A 22,060-nucleotide genomic window follows, 5' to 3' on the forward strand; every position below is an offset into this window, starting at 1 on the left:
GAGATAGACTTTCTGTGGTTTGGAAAGTGAAAGGGGGGGGTAGCCTTGGAAAGTGTGGGAGGGAGGAATGATTAACGAGAAACAGTGTAAACACCCCGCAAGAAAACCGGGGTGCTTATTGTTGTATAACCTCTGTAAACAACTCAAGATGAATGCCGCCAGATGCAATCTAAGTTCCCTGTAAGCTTTGTGCAAGCAAATCAGGAGGAACGCTTAATAAACAGGTCGTTTGGAGGGACCGATACAGTGGTACCTCGGCTTAAGAACTTAATTCGTTCTGGAGGTCCGTTCTTAACCTGAAACTGTTCTTAACCTGAGGTACCACTTTAGCTAATGGGGCCTCCTACTGCCGCTGCTCCGCCACTGCATGATTTCTGTTCTCATCCTGAGGTAAAGTTCTGAACCTGAGGTACTATTTCTGGGTTAGCGGAGTCTGTAACCTGAGGTACCACTGTATATGCTATGGGCCCAGAAATTCTGGCTCATCAAACTGATGGATGCTTTGTTAGTTTAGACTGCAGACATGCCCATTATTCTTAACAGCGAGTGTAAACACAGGCACAAGTGCTTTCTGAAGTTTGTTTTATTTGGCTGTGGGTGTAATGGAGGCTGCCAATGTGGCTGGATCACCACTTGGCCGTTTAACATCTGGATAGTATCTCCTTCCCGATTCAAATGGCACCACAAAACCAGAAATGCGACTCTCCAAAGCTTATTGCCTTTTGTGATAGTCATATAATGCAGTTCAGCTGTTAGGAGAGAGAAAGAGAAAAAAAAAGAATTTCTGCATGAAAAGCATTCAGGTATCTGTCAGTGTCCTCCCTCTCTCAAATCCCCAGATCCGGGGAGAACTTTAGGGGTGCCACATATGTCCTTTGCTTCTTCCGTAGTTCAAGGCAGATGTTCAGCTTGAACTCTGACCTAGAGAAGCAGCAATGGGAGAAGCTGCTTCTGTTGAATTTCTGCCAGTCAGCTGGGCACAGAGCTTCTGTCGAGAGAAAAAGATAGCAACTCTGCTGACTCCCAGCCCTCCTGTTCCTCTGCTAACTCCTTATGCGTTTGGAGTTATTCCCTCACTAACTCCTTTTAATGTTTGTTTTTTTAAAAAAATATTATTATATTTATATAAAGGGATTTGAACCCTAGTTTCCCATGTCCTAGTTTAGCACAATCGCCATTATACCACACGGCCTCTCTGCTGTCATTCAGCAGCAACTAGACCTGTACAGTGGTACCTCGGGTTAAGTACTTAATTCGTTCCGGAGGTCCGTTCTTAACCTGAAACTGTTCTTAACCTGAAGCACCACTTTAGCTAATGGGGCCTCCCACTGCCGCCACGCGATTTCTGTTCTTATCCTGAAGCAAATTTCTTAACCTGAAGCATTATTTCTGGGTTAGTGGAGTCTGTAACCTGAAGCGTATGTAACCTGAGGTACCACTGTAAATAAAACACAATTTTAGACCTGCAATTGTATTTCAAATCACACTCCCCAAAAGCCCACTCCCAAGGGCTGCTTCTTAATATATGTTTATTCAGAAGCAATTCCAATTCAGCAAATCTCCCACTTCTTCCACTACCAGAAATTACTCTTTCATTCTCCCCCCCCCCGAATAGTGCAACTGTTATTTTTAATATTTCTTTTTTAAAGGACAAATTGATCATAAAAGGTCCTATATGCAGAGTACAAAAAATGACAAAGCCACTCCCGACATCAGGAGGGGGAGGTGTTGCGGGCTCACGACCCCGTCTACAATCTCGCGGGGCTGGGGCAGCACCGCGGGAGTCAGGGATTCCCCTCGCTCATCCATATTCATCACCAGCGAGCCGGCCAATCAGCTGCCGGCTGGGGCGGGTCTATCTGGGCGCACTTAAGGTCGGGGCAGCCCTGGCTCACCCCTTTTCCTTCTTGGGGCTCCCCCTGTTGGTGCTTAACCCTTCCCGGTTAGACCGGTAGTTTGTTAGGGCCAATGCCTAAAGCCTATACCTCTCTTACCTGTAATCAATAAAGTTGTGGCCATTTACGCCCATTAACCTTAAATTCTGGTGTCCGAGTCTTTATTTGCTACATTTGTTGGAGGGGTCGGGAATTGCCACGCAATAGCTGATTCGGTAACATTGTGGCCACAGCGAAGGAAATATCTAGTTAAAGAGTCAGTTAAGGGAGAAGCTGACGATGCTTTATAAGGGCCTTTGCCAACCTAGTGCTCTCCTAGTGTTTTGGACTACATTTCCCATCAGCCCCAGGCAAGCAGGCACGGGGCGAAGCAGGGCCAGTGAGGGGACTGGCTTTTGGAGAGTGCTGTCTGTGGGATAACATATAACCAACATGCTTAACTCTAATTAATGCATGAAGGGGTTAAAACCATAGAGCAAGCTGTCCTGCCAGGTTTAGTTCACCTCGGGAGAGACTAGGCAATCAAGCCTTTGTTCCCTCTGTCTACCTGAGAAGCTCAACGTGTGCGTTGGTCTAACAGCCTACATTTCCACACTTCACCTCGCGGTACATTTAGTGATTTCAAATCTCTGCTGGGGTTCCCTCACCAAAGAGTGCTTGCCCCAAACCTGGATCTTTAGCATCCAGGAATTCTCCTGTTTAATACTTACATTTTGTCTCCTGCACCTACACTCTCGGGGCCAGGTAGAAAGGTTTGAAAGATCACCTCCAGCCCTTGGGCCTGAGGATCCCCACTCCTGTCCAGTGCAATGCTTTTGGCAGTCGTGCTCTCTTATTTCCCTGTCCAAATGGTGATATCAGTTCCAAAGAAAACAGCTAGTTTGGGAGCAGGCCTAGCAGATGATGTCCCTTCCCTGTCCCATTGGGATCCATTCTTCTCACTGAGAACCATGGAGTCCTAGTTTTTAGCTGCAACCTAATCTAATAGGGAAGAACAGAACTGTCCATTCTTCTTCTTTCTCATTTTCCCCCAGTCTTAAATTAAGTTCTCCACATTTTTGCAGTGATTTGTGAATGATTATTGAATCCATGAAAATTCACCAGCATTGACTTCCGGAGGCGGCGCGAAATAAGTAATGGCGGTCCTCTTTGCGCTGCGAAGAGGGGCTCCGCAGGAAAGGGACGTTCGCTGCGGCAAAGCGACGACCCATTAAGATAAACCACGAGCAGAGCGAGCTCGTGGCCGTGGGATCCGGCGGGCACCTAGAGCGACCCCCAAAACGAAGAAGGGTCCCCGTAAGGGGGTCCGGAAGTGCGGAGGGGAAGCGGTGCTGTGGATTCATCGCTCTTTCTGCGGGAGTGAAGCCGCGCGGCTGTTGCTGATGAGCGCCGACCTTTCTTCCTTAAGAATTGGATTCTAAATCATCTACTCGTAAGTAGGAAGAGTATTAATTTCGGGACTACAAAGTAAAAATTTGGCTGAAAGCGGGAGACGAGAAAAAGGAAGTCCGTCTCCCGGTAGTGCTTAGAGATCAAAGGCAAAGGAACTGACAAGCTGGAAGCAATAGAAAGGGTTTTTAAGACGGGAAGTTTCATGCGTCTGGTGGAGTTTGTAACTGAAGGGAAAGGCAAGCTTTTATTTTTCTATCTGCTACTGTGTTGATTTTACTTGAGGATCCTCTCCTTTACTGGACTTTTAAAACTTTAAAAACTTTAAAAACCCCAGTCCCGGGCTTGCAGGGGGTAAAAGGCTCCTTTGCGGATACATATACAAAGTTGAAATGGATACATAGAGGCATCATTGGTGGATACAATTAAATAACTGTATCTTGCATCTTCAGATAAACTATTGGGACAATATTGAAAGGGCTTTGCCAGTGGAAAAAAGTTTTCTTTGAGGACTATTGTTAATTTACTTAACTGCAGGAACTTTAATGGCGACTGAACTTTCTTCCTTCTTTCCTGAACTGCAACAACACTCCCTCTAGTGGAGTTTGGGATTTACAAATTCCTGAGAACCAACTTTGTTTTGACTCTCTGTGGCTTGGTTATCTACTTTGAGGCCTGTCTTTCTCATGGAACATTTGACAGTTTGACCTTGAATCCAAAGGCAGGTGTGGAATGAGTGGCCCACCGAAAACAAGAGCTGCGTCGAAAGCAGGAAAAGGCCAATTAGTACAAACAACTCTGATTTCTCAGGCTCGCAGATCTTCAGTCCCTGCTGTTTTACAGGGAGCTGTACCCTCAACAACAGCTCCATCTAAGGAAGCTGAACAGCCAACAACTAAGGATATGGCAGCAGGGGGATCTGGAACTCTTTTAGAGGAAATGCTACAACAATTTGCAATTTTGAACAAAAAGGTTGATGACCAAACTGCAAAAATTGACTTAGCTACATCTTCAATTACTAAACTTTCTGAACAGGTGGCTAAGCATTCACAAGATATTGGGAGTTTAAAGGACGCTACATCTGAAAATCGGAAATTGGCCGAGGCTGCGAATGAAAAAGCAGGCCAAGCAATTCAGAAAGTGGATGAATTGAAAGGAGAAGTAAGGCCGCTTTACAAACACGTCAGCGACCAGCAGGCCTACCTGTCTATGGTGGAACTGAGAAACAGGGAAAATAATTTGAGATTACGCTCTATCCCAGAGATTGAGAAAGAGGACTTGACTGGCTTTTTGACAGCAGAATTTTCTAAATTCTGGGGTATAGAAGAAGATTCAGATTTTAAAATAACAACTGCATTCAGACTGGGAAGAGTTGCCAAGAAGGACAGGCCTAGAGACTGTTTGATCATCTTAAGGACCAAGCAAGAGAGAGACAAACTACTTGACCTACATTTCAATAAAGCACTTGAGATCCAGGACAGAAGAGCTCAAATTTACAAGGATATCCCTAAACAACTACTGGATCTCAGATCAAACTATACTGACCTAGCTGGACTTTTGAGAAGCAACGGAATACCCTACAGGTGGGAGTTTCCACAAGGCCTATCATTCAACTACAAAGGAAAGAAGATTAAAATCAAAACGAAAGAGGATAGCCAGAAGTTTCTGCACGATCACGGAGAAGACCTGCAGAAGGGAATAGCAGGTCCTTGGCCTCCACCTGAGTCTGGGAAAGTGCCAGCACCCTCGGATTTAGACAAGAAAGAAGACACCCCATAAAGAGCAACAACAGATCGATACAGGATGTCTCTACAGCTGTATAGTTGGAATATTAATGGCGCAAATTCCCCGGAAAAACGCAAAAGGATTTTTCATATTTTGAAGAAGGAACATTTGGATATAATCTGTCTGCAAGAAACCCACGTGACCAGGCTTCACAGGAAAGTGTTAATAAACAAAAGACTAGGCCAAGAATTTATCTCATCAGACAGAGTTAAAAAGAGAGGAGTGGTGATCTATGCAAAAGAGAATTTATCACCAAAATTTTTGTTTAAAGATGAACAAGGAAGAATCCTGGCAATTGAAATACAAATCCAAGGAGAAAAAGTTTTGATATTAGGAATTTACGCACCAAATGAGGGGAAATCAGAATTCTACAAGAAGCTTCATGAGACATTACTGGACTATCTGGACTATTCTAACATCATTATGATGGGAGACATGAATGGGGTGGTCTCTACCTATATGGATAAGTCACAGAACCAGAACCTGACCAAAGATGGAAGACTACCAAAGACTTTTTTCGAACTAACTGACAATATGGATTTGATTGATCTATGGAGGACGAGAAACCCCCTAGGTAAAGAAGGAACTTTCTTTTCTGAGGCCCATCTGTCATGGACAAGAATCGACCAAATTTGGACAACTAGAGGTCTGGCACCTAAGACCACAAGAGTAGAAATCTGCCCAAAGACATGCTCCGACCACAACGCTATGAAAATGGAAATGAGATTTACTACTGCCGACTCCTTCAGATGGAAAATGAATGACAACCTGCTAAGAGATCAAGAGATTGTAAAGAAGGCCCAAAAAACTTTAAAGGACTACTTTGAAATTAATCTCAACACCTCGGTGGAAAAAAGAATAATCTGGGACGCAAGTAAAGCTGTTATGAGAGGGTTTCTGATACAACAAAATACGATCAAGAAAAAACTTTGGAATGGGAAAAAGGATAAGATATTAGAGAAGATAAGAGTCGGAGAGAAAAAATTAAGACTGAATCCAAAATCAAAAGAGACTTTAAGAGAAATTAAATTTCACCAGTCACAATATATGAAATTGATCAACCAAGAAGTGGAATGGAAAATTAAACAAATGAACCAAAGATCTTTTGAATCTGCGAATAAATGTGGGAAGCTGCTAGCTTGGCAGTTGAAAAAGAGACAAAAATTAAACTATGTTACCAATCTAGAAGTTGAAGGAAAAAATATTCAGAAACCAGGAGAAATTAGAAAGTGTTTCCAGAAATATTTCAAAAAACTGTACACCCAAGGGCCTGAGGAAGTGACTGAGATAGAACAATTTCTGAAAGATAATGGCCTACCAGAATTATCTCAAGAGAAGAGATCAATCTTGAATTGTAAAATAACACAACAGGAAATTGAGGTTGCCATACAGAACATGCAGTTAGGCAAATCCCCAGGCCCTGATGGACTTACCTCCAAGTACTACAGGATGTTAAAGGACTACTTGACACAACCATTAATGGAGGTTTGCAACCAGATTATGGGGGGAGGGAGGGCACCAGATACGTGGAAAGAAGCATTCATCACTCTGATACCTAAAGTGGAAACTGAAAAGACTCAACTCAAGAATTACCGTCCCATCTCACTCCTAAACGTGGATTACAAAATATTTGCAGACATTTTGGCAAATAGATTTAAAAAGGTTTTAAATGAAGTAATTCATAAGGACCAAGCAGGCTTCCTCCCTGGTAGACATTTGTTTGATAACACCAGGAACATTATTGATATTCTGGAACTTTTACAAACAAATATCAACACTAAAGCAGTGTTAATTTTTATTGACGCGGAGAAAGCCTTTGACAACATCTCTTGGAAATTTATGAAGAGAAACTTGGAAGGGATGGGAGTGGGAAGGGGGTTTGAGAACGGAATAGAAGCAATCTATTCCGAACAAAAAGCTAAGTTGATAGTGAACAATGTGGTGACAGAAGAACTTCAGATTGAAAAAGGAACACGTCAGGGGTGCCCCCTGTCCCCTTTATTGTTTATTTCAGTCCTGGAGGTTTTGCTGAACATGATAAGGAAGGATCGGCAGGTACAAGGAATACGGGTCGGAATGAAACAATATAAACTGAAAGCATTTGCAGATGACTTGGTTTTAACATTACAGGAGCCAGAATCTAGTACAAAAAGAGTTCTGGAACTGATACAGAAATTTGGTCGGGTGGCGGGTTTCAAGTTGAACAAACAAAAAACAAAGGTGTTAGGGAAAAATTTGACAGTTACTGAAACAGAAGAGTTTCAGAAGGAAACAGAACTAAATATTGTTAAAAAAGTGAAATACCTGGGGGTCAATCTCTCTTCCAAGAACCTGAATTTATTTAAAGATAATTATGAGAAATGCTGGTCAGAAGTTAAAAAAGATCTAGAAATTTGGTCAAGACTGAAGTTATCCTTGTTAGGCCGAATTGCAGCTATAAAAATGAACGTTTTGCCAAAGATGTTGTTTTTGTTTCAGGCCTTGCAGATTGTGGACAGAGTGGAATGTTTTGGAAAGTGGCAGAAGGATATCTCTAAATTTGTCTGGCAGGGCAAAAAGCCCCGAATAAAGTTTAAAATACTAACTGATGCAAAGGAGAGAGGGGGATTTGCCCTGCCGGACTTAAGGATATATTACGAAGCTGCAGCCTTCTGCTGGATGAAAGATTGGATCTTGTTGGAAAACACTGATGTCCTAGATCTGGAAGGCTTTAATAACTCGTTAGGTTGGCATGCGTATTTGTGGTATGACAAGGCAAAAACATATGGAATGTTTAAAAACCATATTGTCAGGAAAGCAATATTTATGGTCTGGAAAAAATACAAAGACTTATTAGAAAGCAAAACTCCGAGGTGGGTATCACCAATAGAGGCCAAGGCTCGGAAAAACCCCAATATGGAGGCCGGTTGGCCGAAATATTGGGAAATAATAGAAAACATTGGAGATAACTGGAGGTTGCAGAGCTTTGAAAGGTTAAAGGGTAAAGTGCAAGATTGGTTTCACTATGCCCAAATTAATGAGGTTTTTAAGCTAGATAAAAAAACAGGATTCCAGGTGGAAAAATCGAAACTTGAGACAGAATTGTTAGAACCAAAGACCAAGCTATTATCGAGAATGTATAACTTGCTGCTGAAATGGAACACCCAGGACGAGACAGTTAAATCAGCCATGATAAAATGGGCTCAGGACATTGGTTATAACATCATGTCTGAGGACTGGGAAAGGTTATGGACCACCGGTATGAAGTTTACGGCATGTAATGCCTTGAAAGAAAACATTATGAAAATGGTATACAGGTGGTACATGACCCCAGTCAAGCTTGCTAAGATCTACCATTTGTCCGATAATAAATGCTGGAAATGTAAGGAGGCTGAAGGGACATTCTTTCACCTCTGGTGGACCTGTCCAAGAGTGAAGGCCTTTTGGGAAATGATATACAACGAGTTAAAAAAGGTGTTTAAGTACACTTTCCCTAAGAAACCAGAGGCATTTCTCTTGGGCATTGTCGGCCAGAAGGTGTTAAAGAAGGATAGAACTCTTTTTATGTATGCTACTACTGCAGCAAGGATTCTTATCGCTAAGCATTGGAAGACTCAAGATTTGCCCACACTGGAGGACTGGCAGACGCAACTGATGAACTACATGGAACTAGCCGAGATGACTGCAAGGATCCGAGATTTGGGAGAAGAAGCAATGGAGGAGGATTGGTGTAAATTTAAGGACTATTTGCAAAAGTATTATAAGTTATATGAATCTTAAGACGCCGTATGATTTGGAATATCAGCCCTAGCAACAAAAATGGTTTATATAAGAAATTGGATAATTTTTATGAAAGAATCAAGGTTTAAATGGGTAAAAATGACAATATGTTATATTTTAAAAGTAAATGGAAAACAAGAGATTTAAACTTAAACTGCAATTGTAAGTAAAAAGAAACACATGAAACAAGGTTATAATTTGCTGATAATTTTATTGTCAAGAATGCATTATGTGGGAGATGTGGGGAAGCCCGATAGAAATTTGAAATAAGTTGTTGAAATGGTTGAGATTTTCTGTTTTTTCTTTCTTTCTACTGTCTATGTTCTTTCTTTTCTATCTGTAATTTGGAAAAAACCGTAATAAAAATTATTATAAAAAAAAAAGAAAATTCACCAGCATTTAGTGCATTTTTCTCCTAATATGCGTGTTATGTAATAAGATTAGCTGCAGTTCTTACTCAGGGCCACCAGTATGCAAATGAAGGATCGAGAACTGTCGTTCTCTGATTGGTTAGCTAGTTGGGAGTTGTTACTGTTACAAGTTACTTAGTATTACAGTGGTGCCTCGCAAGACGAAATTAATTCGTTCCGCGAGTTTTGTTGCCTTGCGATTTTTTTTGTCTTGCGAAGCACGGTGTCGGGAAAGTTTTGGAAAAGCTTAAAAAATCACCAAAGTCTTTAAAAACCTCAAAAAAGGCTACCACACCGCGTTCTATGAGTTGCTCCTCAAAGTCAAGTCGCAACTGTATTAACAGTGTTAAGAAAAAGGAAACAAACTTGCAAGACGTTTCCGTCTTGCGAAGCAAGCCCATAGGGGAAATCGTCTTGCGAAGCAGCTCAAAAAACAAAAAACCCTTTCGTCTAGCGAGTTTTTTGTCTTGCGAGGCATTCGTCTTGCGAGGGACCACTGTATATAAAGCAGCCAGCTAGACTGCACTGAGTCTGACTCCAGGAGCAGATCTAATTGCTGTAATAAAGAGCTGTGAATCTAACAGAGCTGTCTCCTTCGTCCATCTTTCCCACTATTTAACAATGCGCATGTTTGTGTGCGGTTTTTACATTATATAGAGTTCCCCCTAATAAAATGTATTTTTGAATGTTTTGCATGTATCCTTTCCCCATACACTTTCCCCTAATACAGTGGTACCTCTGGTTAAGAACTTAATTCGTTCTGGAGGTCCGTTCCTAACCTGAAACTGTTCTTAACCTGAGGTACCACTTTAGCTAATGGGGCCTCCCGCTGCCGCCGTGCTGTCACCGCGTGATTTCTGTTCTCATCCTGAGGTAAAGTTCTTAACCTGAGGTACTATTTCCGGGTTAGCGGAGTCTGTAACCTGAAGCATTTGTAACCCGAGGTGCCACTGTAATACATGCATTTCTGCCAACATTTTTTGCTTGGAGAACTGCGTCGCAAAATTCAACGCTGTGTTTCAGTTTTGTGTGCATTGTTTCAGAAAGTGTGAATTTAAAGGAAAGCCTTTAAATGCAAACCGAGCTGGGTTCGTCCCCTATGCCTACAGTTACAGGAAGGGAACATTGCCCCAAACATTGGAGAGCTGCTGCTACTGCGTGTTATACCTGTTGTAGGTTTATGAGGCGGAGGCAGGACGGGGTCGTCTGTAGTCTACAGTAAAAGTCTTTGTGTTCCCGTTTTCATCGCTGATCAGGAATTCTGCATAAGGAGAACAGCAATTCGACCTACAAAAGAAGACACAAGGCCGATAAACCAAAGATGAGAGGAAGGGAAGCTCTGATGGGCGTGTGATTCAGAGGTCATGGTCTCATGATATGCAAAAACCCCCACCCTATATACAACAATGGGGAAATATTGTTAACATTAGTTGAAAAGCAAGCAAGCATTGTTTTCAGGGACTTCCTGAAGGCCTTTAGAGAGGTATTCTTATATGCAACGGTCGCAGCTCAGACTTTGGTGGCAAAGGGGTGGAAGGAACAAGAAGCCCCGACAATAATGGATTGGCATTACAAGCTACAAGAATTTGCTGAAATGGCGCAGTTAACAAATACCCTGAGAGGCAATTCAAAACAAAAAATTATGGAAAAGTGGGATAGATATAAAACATATGTTCAAAAATACAGTAAAGGTTCGCTATCTATGCTAGCATTTGATTGACATTGGAGCGAGACTGAGTTGAGATATAAGACTAAGAGCACATATTGATATAGGAATGTATTAGATAAAATGTAAAGAAATATACAATAATAAGAGTACATTCATTTGTAAAAAAGGAATATACAACGGGATAGACAGGAAGTCTAGTGTGTTGGTATGTATATGATTTGGGGGGGGAATTGTTTTTGTTTCTTCTCTTTGTTTTTTTGTGTGTTTCATTTTCTTTCTAGGTATATAAAATTTGTATATAATTTTTGTATACATATTGGAAATTATAGTAAGTCCTGTAATATAATATGACAACGTTTACCAATGTAATATAAGAATGTTAACAAATAAACAAAATGCAAATTAAAAAAAAAAAGCAAGCAGAGGTAAACAGGAATCAGCCTCTGCTGTGGAGCTCCATGATCAGTGGTCATTTTCTGCACCATGCCATCAGATTTCTAGAAACCGGATATACATACTGATAGTGACACATGACTTCCTTGCTGCCATCAGTCCCCCGTGGGCTGCAGGATAGACCAGAAGGATTTGCACTGATTTGGACGGTGACAGCGCTGTGATTATCCATTGCAGAGAATCTCATTTTCCAAATGTGCCGAGAGCAGGTAGGCTTGTGCTGCAATTTGCTGACACAAGGCATGTAAAGGTCTAGAAGCGCGTAGTTTGGTGGGATCTCATCAGTTTTCTGTTTGGATGGAGCACAGGTTGGTTAGGAAGAACCAAGAGTAGCCATCTGTAAAGACCACTTTCTGCTAGGACTCGGGTAGCCAACACAGTGCTCTCCAGACATTTTGGACTACAATACACACAACTCCTGACTATTGGCCACGCTGATTGAGGCTGATGAGAATTATAGTCTGGAGGGCACCACATTGGCAACCCTTGAATGGCAGATGGATCAATCAGTCTGTAGCTTGTCTATGTAAGTTTCACATGTGTTCATAAGTCCCATTTTCACATTAATGTGTGTGTGTTTTCAAAAAACAATCTGCATGCAAATTTGTATTTACATTATTTAAATACATGAATATATATATGTTTATATATGCATGTGTGTGTGTGTGTGTGTGTATGTTTAAATACAAATTTGCATGCAGATTTTTATTAAAAACACACACACACGGATTAAAAAGGGCTGATCGCCGAAGAATTGATGTTTTTGAATTATGGTGCTGGAGGAGACTCTTGAGAGTCCTATGGACTGCAAGAAGATCAAAGCTATCCATTCTGAAGGAAATCAGCCCTGAGTGCTCACTGGAAGGACAGATCGTGAAGCTGAGACTCCAATACTTTGGCCACCTCATGAGAAGAGAAGACTCCCTGGAAAAGACCCTGATGTTGGGAAAGATGGAGGGCACAAGGAGAAGGGGACAACAGAGGACGAGATGGTTGGACAGTTTTCTCGAAGCTACCAGCGTGAGTTTGACCAAACTGCGGGAGGCAGTGGAAGACAGGAGTGCCTGGCGTGCTCTGGTCCATGGGGTCACAAAGACTCGGACACGGCTAAATGACTAAACAACAACCTTTCTCAAACTGGGAGGCATTTAGGAATGTAAGAGAATTCTCACAATAATAGAAATGGGAGCGGAAACTGCAGGTGTTCACTTATTTGTCCCATATCTGGAGCAAAAATCAATACAGCAAATAAGATTGGTATTCACTGTTGTTGTTGCTCTCAGTCCATAAAAAATACGTAATTGATTATGTCTCTCCCACCCCCCCCCATTTGGATTGTGTTTCCTTTACATTTTAAACGAATGGGGGTGGAGTAACATGACGACAACATAACTTACGTAACCTGCAAAATTAATTATGCAAATTACGTAAGCTACATAATTTCACCGCAACAGACTGAGAGACAAATAACATAATTTGGGGCAGTGGAAGATGAATTGCAGTGGGGGGATGGGACAGCAGGGCAGAACAGAAAATCATCCATTTTTACATTCTTAGGAAGTAGGCAATTATTCACTGACTATCACATATTAGTGAATAATCAACGTGGAGTGAGAACTCACCGTATCATTTTCAGAAATGACAGTGATGGGCAGTCTCAGGTAGTTTTGAGTTGCTGAGCTTTTAGCTGTGAACGTTGCGGTGCTGCAAGAACATTAGGTAATGATGAACAGAGTGCATTTTGGGGGGGGGTAAGGAGTGGCGCTGTGGGTTAAACCACAGAGCCTAGGACTTGCCGATCAGAAGGTCGGCGGTTCAAATCCCCACGATGGGGTGAGCTCCTGTTGCTTGGTCCCTGCTCCTGCCAACCTAGCAGTTCGAAAGCACGTCAAAGTGCAAGTAGATAAATAGATACCACTCTGGCGGGAAGGTAAACAGCATTTTCGTGCGCTGCTCTGGTTCGCCAGAAGCGGCTTAGTCATGCTGGCCCCATGACCTAGAAGCTGTAAGCCGGCTCCCTCAGCCAATAAAGCGAGATGAGCACTGTTATGTTCTGAAGTTCTCACCCTGGGCCAGCAGGGGGATACTCTGCATGGGTGAAACCTGCGGTCCCATCCCTGGCATCTCCTGGCAGGGCTGGGAATATTTCCTGCCTGAAACCCAGGAGAGCCACCGTGGGTCAGGGCAGCCAGTATTGACCTGGACTGGCCATTGGCCTGACGCTGTGTGAGGCAGCTTCCTATGGCCCTAAAGTGCATCGAGGGAAAAGCTGTGTCTCAGCAATAGAGCAGTTGCTTTGCATTCAGAAGGTCCCAGGCTCAATCATCTTCAGGTTGGGCGGAAAAGAAACCGTGGAGATCCAGTGTAGCAATACTGAACTGGATGGTCTGATGGTCTGATTTGGGATACAGCTGTTGGATTTGCGTTCGACTGAGTGACTCTTCCGGTTGAGTCCTCCGATGTGATTAATGACCTGAGCCTTTGATGAGGATCTAATCACGTTCCCCCATTACACAGAGTATCCAGCACGCAGGGAAGGACGAGAAATATGAGCTACATCGCTATGCTTTATTTCTAGCTACGCAGACAGAAAAGAAATATTCATGCTCTCTCTGTGAAAGCAGAGAGCAACTGGAAAACAAAGGAACAGGAAACCAGTAACATCACATCCATCTCCTGTCTTCCGTGAGACTTCCAACAACCTGGAATCTCTGGTATGCAAAACAGAGTCTTGTGACTCCAAGCACTGCACAGTGGCACAAACAGAAACCAACAACAGCAACCTGTAACCTGTTTGTGCCCATCTGTCAGGGAATATCTGAAGGGGACGAGATTGAAGAGGAACGGTGGCAGGGCCGGATTTAGGTTTGATGAGGCCCTAAGCTACTGAAGGTAATGGGGCCCTTTATATGTTCAGCTGTCCTTTGTCAACAACAAAGTGTCACTGTTTTTTGTGTGGAATATATGCTATATGGTAATTTATGGACCTAACAGGTATCTAAAGCCATTTGCTCATGTTGCCATGCAACTGGTCAATGCAGAATGTAGGCACATTCTATATACAGAAATGAGCAAACCAGTGATATTTTAGGGAGCAGGCCAGCAGGCGGGGCCCATTCCTTACGTCATAGGAGCCTACACAACACAAAACAGTGTTGCTGTATGTAGGTTTTGTTTTTGTTTTTTATCTTATATTTTGTAAATGTACATCCAGTTTTTTCTTTAATTTTTTGGGGAGCCCCCAAGAGAGTGGGGCCCTAAGCTATAGCTTGTTTAGCTTATACGTAAATCCGGCACTGAATGGTGGCGATCCACCCCCTTCTCCTGAAGCTTCCAGAGAAGAGAAAGGCAGTACAGTGGAACCTTGGTTCTTGAACTTAATCCGTTCCAGGAGTCTGTTTGACTCCTGAAACCATTCAAAAACCAAGGCGTGGCTTCCTGCACTCAAGCGGAAGCCTCACCGGATGTTCAACTTCCGAAAAACGTTCGCAAACCAGAACACTTACTTCCAGGTTTGTGGCATTCGGGAGCTGATTTGTTTGACAACTAAGCTGTTCGAGAACCAAGGTAACACCATATTAAATACAAGATGGGTGACACCTGGCTTGAGAGCAGTACATGTGAAAAGGATCTAGGAGTCTTGGTTGACCACAAACTTGACATGAGCCAACAGTGTGACGCGGCAGCTAAAAAAGCCAATGCAATTCTGGGCTGCATCAATAGGAGTATAGCATCTAGATCAAGGGAAGTAATAGTGCCACTGTATTCTGCTCTGGTCAGACCTCACCTGGAGTACTGTGTCCAGTTCTGGGCACCACAATTCAAGAAGGACACTGACAAACTGGAACGTGTCCAGAGGAGGGCAACCAAAATGGTCAAAGGCCTGGAAACGATGCCTTATGAGGAACAGCTAAGGGAGCTGGGCATGTTTAGCCTAGAGAAGAGGAGGTTAAGGGGTGATATGATAGCCATGTTCAAATATATAAAAGGATGTCACATAGAGGAGGGAGAAAGGTTGTTTTCTGCTGCTCCAGAGAAGCGGACACGGAGCAATGGATCCAAACTACAAGAAATAAGATTCCACCTAAACATTAGGAAGAACTTCCTGACAGTAAGAGCTGTTTGACAGTGGAATTTGCTGCCAAGGAGTGTGGTGGAGTCTCCTTTTTGGAGGTCTTTAAGCAAAGGCTTGACAACCATATGTCAGGAGTGCTCTGATGGTGTTTCCTGCTTGGCAGGGGGTTGGACTCGATGGCCCTTGTGGTCTCTTCCAACTCTATGATTCTATGATTCTATGATTCTAAATTACAGCAGTGGTTTGAGGAAGGTCATAGCTCAGAAGAAGGTCATAGCTCACAGGCAAACAGTTAGGAGGTGGGAGGTGTTGGGAGAAGGGGGGGGAGAGACAGAGACAGAGCAGCCAGCTGACACATTATCACTGGAGAGTGTTTCTGGCCCCCCCTTCTCCCAGATCATGGCGTTCATTGAGAGTGCAAGAGCAAAAGAGTCACAGTCAATTAGCCCCTGTCAGCTCCTGTAAGGGGAAGTGCTGTTGCTAGGAAGGAAGCGGGGAGGAACTCAGTTGGGGCAACGCCATTATTGGGAGTCAGGCTGCATTCCTTTGTCTCTCGCTGTGATCACTGAATAAACTCATTTGTAAGGACTCTTCCTTGTTTTTCTCTGCTTCTTGCTGCTACTGGGGAGGGATAGAATTCCCTGAAGACTGACACCATCAAAGTTGGTCCGTCTTGAGCAGGGGTCAGCAAACTTTTTCAGCAGGGGATCGGTCCACTGTCCCTCAGACCTTGTAGGGGGCCGGACTATATATATATATATATATATATATATATATATATATATATATATATATATATATTATTTGGGGGGGGGGAAATGAACGAATTCCTATGCCCCACAAATAACCCAGAGATGCATTTTAAATAAAAGGACACATTCTACTCATGTAAAAACACGCTGATTCCTGGGACGTCCGTGTGCTGGATTTAGAAGGCGATTAGGCCGGATCTGGCCCCCGGGCCTTAGTTTGCCTACCCATGGTCTTGAGACTACCGCTTCCTGCCCATAGACCTCCCAAATGTTGGCACCTCGTCCATGGTCCCACTTCAACCTGCCTCTCCTGTTCCAGACCGTTACAGCAATCCTGTCCTACCTGGAAGTAAAGCTGCTGTTCTTCAAAGGCGCCGTGAAGGTTGCCCTGAGGACGACGCTCTCTCCTGAATTTAGGAAACTTTCCGTCGGTGTAAAGCTCTCCAGGAAACCAAAGTCGTCCCAGACTTTAAAGGAGAAGGCGGCAGCTGTCCCTTCATTCACCACCATGACAGAGACCTCCAGACTTTCGCCAGGTGCCATTGTGCCTGGATAGATAGGAGAACATGGGCAGGTACTGACAGCTGGGCCTCAGCCCAGTATACTAGAAGGAGTGTCTCCAACCCCATCGTTCAGCCTGGGAGGACGCATTGGTTGTCAAACCATTCTGTAGCTATGTGGGGGGGGGAATAGGGGGCACCTAGCAACTCTCAGCACCCGGAAGGAGAGTCTCCACCCCCATCGTTCTGCCCGGACACTGAGGTCCAGCTCCGAGAGCCTTCTGGCGGTTCCCTCCCTGCGAGAAGTGAGGTCGTAGGGAACCAGGCAGAGGGCCTTCTTGGTAGTGGCGCCCACCCTGTGGAATGCCCTCCCTTCAGATGTCAAGTAAATAAACAACCACCAGATTTTTAGAAGACATCTGAAGGCAGCCCTGCTTAGGGAAGTTTTTAATGTTTGAAGTTTCATCGTGTTTTTCATATTCTGTGGGGGCTGCCCAGAGTGGCTGGGTGGATTTCTGCCTGGACACTGAGGTCCAGCTCTGAGGGCCTTCTGGCGGTTCCCTCCCTGCGAGAAGTGAGGTCACAGGGAACCAGGCAGAGGGCCTTCTCAGTGGTGGCACCCGCCCTGTGGAACGCCCTCCCACCAGATGTCGAGGAGATAAACAACTATCTGACTTTTAGAAGACATCTGAAGACAGCCCTGTTCAGGGAAGTTTTTAATGTGTGACATTTTAATCTTTGTTGGAAGATTTTTAATCTTTGTTGGAAGCCATCCAGAGTGGCTGGGGAAACCCAGCCTGATGAGCGGGGTACAAATAATAAATTATTATTCTTATTATTCTTATTATTATCATCACCACCACCATCATCTCACCGTTGGAGGTGGCTGCTACTGGTCATGAGAGCTAATGCTTTGCCTCCTTTGTTGGAGGCAGTCTGCCTTTGAATACCATACTCACTGTTTTGGTCCGGCACGGGTAGAATCTGCACGGACTCCGTGCTGATGGGGTAGCTGCTGACTCGCGAAAAGGGCAGATTCTCTGGAGACAGGCCTTCCACACTCAGCAGCGTGGTCTGGAAGGTAGAGGAGAGAGAATTATTGTTAAAGATATTTTAAAGCAGGGCAGGAGAACCTGTGGCCCTCCAGAAGTCATCGGACTACAGCTCCCATCATACCCGACCATTTCTTTTCCTAGTAGTATCATATATATTGGACGCAGGTAGTGCTGTGGTCTAAACCACAGAGCCTCTTGGGCTTGCCAATCAGAAGGTCGGCGGTTCGAATCCCCGCAACGGGGTGAGCTCCTGTTGTTCTGTCCCAGCTCCTGCTAACCTAGCAGTTCGAAAGCACGTCAAAGTGCAAGTAGATAAATAGGTACCACTCTGGCGGGAAGGTAAACAGCGTTTCTGTGTGCTGCTCTGGTTCGCCAGAAGTGGCTTAGTCATGCTGGCCACATGACCCAGAAAAATTGCCTGCGGACAAACACCGGCTCCCTCAGCCAGTAAAGCAAGATGAGCGTCACAACCCCAGAGTCGTTCATGACTGGACATAACGGTCAGGGGTCCCTTTACCTTTTTATCATATATATGTATGTGTGTATAGGACCCCTGAATGGTTAAGTCCAGTCAAAGGCGACTATGAGGTTGAGGCGGTCATCTTGCTTTCAGGCTAAGGGAGCCGGCCTTAGTCTACAGACAGCTTTCTGGGTCATGTGACTAGCATGACTAAACCGCTACTGAGACACTGTGATGGAAACTAGAGCGCACGGAAATGCCGTTTACCTTCCTGCCGCAGCGGTACCTATTTATCTACTTGCACTGGCGTGCTTTCGAACTGCTAGGCTGGCAGGAGCTGGGATGGAGCTACAGGAGTTCACCACGTCGTGGGAATTTGAACCTCCAACCTTCTTATCGGCAAGCCCAAGAGGCTCAGTGGTTTAGACCACAGCGCCACCCGTGTCCTGACATTTGTCTCCGGGTTAGTCCGGGAAGGTCTTGGTAGTAACATAGTAGGAGCACTGGAAAGCTGCATTTGGTTCTGCACCTGAGGTCCTGCCCTTGCCCAATGGTAGAGCCGGCCCTGCAACTGGCACCAGTCTTTAGCAAATGACATGAGGAAAGGGTACTTACCGGAGTGTGCAAGAAAACAGGGGCAATAGCCAGGACATTGCCAAGGGCATCAGAGGTCTGGTTCAAAGTGATGGAGTCTAGGGGGTTCCACAATCCAGAAATAGGGATCAGGCGCTGGACCCGGGCACCTTTAGCCCCACCCACCAGCCTCAGCGAGACAGTATAGTTGGAGCCTGGAACAGAGATGCAGGAACTCAGAAGAACATCCTTGGAAATCCCCACCTATCACTTCAGTATCTCCACTGAGCTCATCCAGACCAAGGGTCACTGGGAGATATTTGGACTATATGGAACTTGCCAAACTGACAGGGAGACTCCGAGACCAGAGAGAAGAGACGGTGGAAGAAGATTGGGAGAAGTTTAAAGGATATTTGAAAAAAATATGTTAATATTTAAATCTTAGAATAGCTTTGGAAGTGGACATAGGCTGTAGGGTTAGAAGTAGAAGAGAATAGTATTATTTATCAGTGATAAAACGTGAAGATTTTTATGGTAAAACTAAGTGATAAAAAATGGTTAAAAATTATGATATATGAAACTGCTAAAGATGAGCTAAAATGAAAATCAGGTAGGGGGGACTTGGGGAAGCTCACCTAGCAATGTTTAGAAAAAATAAGGATAAGCCAAGAATTTGTTTGCATTGTTAGTTTTTCTGTTTGTATTGTTTATTTTTGTTATAAAATGAAATTATTTTTTTCAGGGGGGGGGGAAAGTATCACTGGGAGATAGCACCTCCCATGGGTGCTCCAGCAAGAACCTCATGGCAAAAGGAGACACCAACCTGCCCCCCCATCCCCATCCCTTTAAGCCTGCAAACAGGGAACTTGCATAACTGGGGGAGAGGGGATGAGCAGGTTAAACTACAGCTCAGTGTAATGCAGATGAACACCCAAAAATGAGTGCATGGGACATGGCAAACATGCTGCAAATGACAGGTGTGGGAGTGTCCTTAACAGGCATGCCAGCTGCCCCCCCCCCAAGTTCTTAAGGACAGGGCTGGGCCCCCTCAATATCGAGCAGTAACGTTGTGCATACTTAGGGTTGCCATATTATTTCAACTTTGGGCCAATGTTGTTGAGCTTGTTTTGCAAAATCTCCCCCCCTCCCAAAAAATGAAGTTTTTGAGGAAAATCGGGGGGGGGGGGGTAAACACTTTAGACATGGGTTGCCATTGGAGTTGCCACATTATTGCCATATTCGGAAGGTGAAAATCCAGACACAAAAGTTGTTGAGCTTTCGTTGGCCAAAGTTGTTGAGTTTTTGAGCTATTTTTAATGAAAACCACCAGAATCTACACTGTAATGGGAATTGGGGTTGCTTGTGCGTAAACTGCAAACTGCTCCATGCTGGTCGTATAGCTAAACTTTTCCCTGGTTTGACAGCCCTTAAAACGCGACTGTCTTAGTCACTGGCAGAATCCGTCAGTGGGCGTCTCCTAAACTTCCTCCAACATAGAAATTCTTTGACTCCAAGTCTCCTCCTAGATTCTCTGCCGGAAGCCTTCTGCGCAGCGTGGGCGTGCCAAGCGGAGGTCCTGTGCTCTCTCCGCTGATTTCACTGGAAGAGTCTCGGAGCCTCCCCTCCGCAGTACTCTCAGCCTCCCCTTCCTCCCTGGTGTCCCCTGGATTTCCTTCCCCAGCGGAAGCTCTCTCTCTCTCCTTGCTAGTTCCCTCCCCTGCATCATTGGAGCGTCTTACCTCTCCTCTTGCCTCTGATGGCAGTTCCCTGACATACACTATTGGTCTGAGCTGCCAAACGTCCGGATTTCCCTGGACGTTTCAGCAATTTCCACCCGGACGCTGTTTACGAGGGCTGAATCCTGGACGTACGGCAGCCCTACGCATGCTACATTGGCATATTGCGTGACGTTGGCCCCCCTCAAGAGCGGAGGAAGCCGGAGCCTCTGGCCCTTACTATCTGTACAACTCTTTAGGTGCTTTGTAAGCCTTAAACAGGGATGCGGGTGGCGCTGTGGGTTAAATCACAGAGCCTAGGACTTGCCGATCAGAAGGTCGGCGGTTCGAATCCCCGCGACGAGGTGAGCTCCCGTTGCTCGGTCCCTGCTCCTGCCAACTTAGCAGTTCGAGAGAACGTAAAAGTGCAAGTAGATAAATAGGTACCACTCCAGCGGGAAGGTAAACGGTGTTTCCGTGCGCTGTTCTGGTTCGCCAGAAGCAGCTTAGTCATGCTGGCCACATGACCCGGAAGCTATACGCCAGCTCCCTTGGCCAATAAAGGCAAGATGAGCGCCACAACCCCAGAGTTGACCACGACCGGACAAAGGGTAAAGGGTTAGGGGTCCCTTTACCCTTTTAAAGCTTTAAACAACAACATCAGATACTCCTGCCCTCAGTATGGCTGCTTCAAATCCCCCCAAACTTACCTTTCACAGGTTTTCCCTGGACCGGAAGCACATACTCTTTCTGCTTCTGCATAATCTGGTAGGATATGTCTAGCAAGCTCTTGCCTCCGATTTCCAGCTCGTAGGAGCCACTGGGAGAGACAGTCACGGTCCACATGCCCCGCTCAGGGATGGGGGACACCTTCACAATCTTGTGGCTGGCTGTGTTGATCACTGTGTGAGTGGATGGCGAGACACCTGCTACAGGATGACACAAAGACAGACAAGGTTGCAGGAGGGGCAGAGCAGGGGTGGGGAATGTCAGGCCCGGTGGACAAATGCAGTCCTCCTTGTTTGTCCCTCTCCACAGTCAATAACCTCTCTTCTGGCCACACTCTTTACTGCCCCTGCTTCACACCCTCAATAAATGCAAGTTCTCCAAGCCCTGTTGAAGACTATGTACCGTATTTTTCGCTCTATAAGACGCACCAGACCACAAGATGCACCTAGTTTTTGGAGGAGGAAAACAAGAAAAAAAATATTCTGAATCTCAGAAGCCAGAACAGCAAGAGGGATCGCTGCGCAGGGAAAGCAGCAATCCCTCTTGTTGTCCTGGCTTCTGGGATAGCTGCGCAGCCTGCATTCGCTCCATAAGACGCACACACATTTCCCCTTACTTTTTAGGAGGGAAAAAGTGAGTCTTATAGAGCAAAAAATACAGTATATTTGACTGGGAAGTAAGCACATTCTCCACGAGGGCTGGTGAATGTGCACCACAGCTGGTTGTTATGCTCAACATACCTTCCCCTTAACATACATTTATTGTATTATGCTTTGGGGGGAGTCCCCTCATGAAATCGGGAAAATATTAATTAGTTAATAATAAAATAATAAAAATTAAT

At 44.7% G+C, this 22,060-nt stretch overlaps 1 protein-coding gene across 1 annotated transcript in view; it reads right to left on the reverse strand.

Annotated features, from left to right (window-relative positions):
• Positions 1-565: 565 nt before the first annotated feature.
• The window catches only part of LOC308580391 (von Willebrand factor A domain-containing protein 7-like), a 35,376-nt gene continuing 13,881 nt past the window's right edge, over positions 566-22,060 (reverse strand). The window contains exons 11-18 of the mRNA XM_081181920.1: positions 21,201-21,416; positions 18,818-18,990; positions 17,647-17,761; positions 16,531-16,735; positions 12,983-13,064; positions 11,426-11,649; positions 10,406-10,525; positions 566-749 (exon numbers count right to left, since the gene is read on the reverse strand). Coding sequence (XP_081038046.1) covers positions 10,417-10,525; positions 11,426-11,649; positions 12,983-13,064; positions 16,531-16,735; positions 17,647-17,761; positions 18,818-18,990; positions 21,201-21,416 — 1,124 coding nt within the window. The 3' untranslated portion in view covers positions 566-749; positions 10,406-10,416. The remainder of the gene's footprint in view (positions 750-10,405; positions 10,526-11,425; positions 11,650-12,982; positions 13,065-16,530; positions 16,736-17,646; positions 17,762-18,817; positions 18,991-21,200; positions 21,417-22,060) is intronic.

The sequence above is a fragment of the Podarcis bocagei genome (genome assembly GCF_964188305.1).
Source record: "Podarcis bocagei genome assembly, chromosome: 2".
Classification (NCBI taxonomy): Eukaryota; Metazoa; Chordata; class Lepidosauria; order Squamata; family Lacertidae; genus Podarcis; species Podarcis bocagei.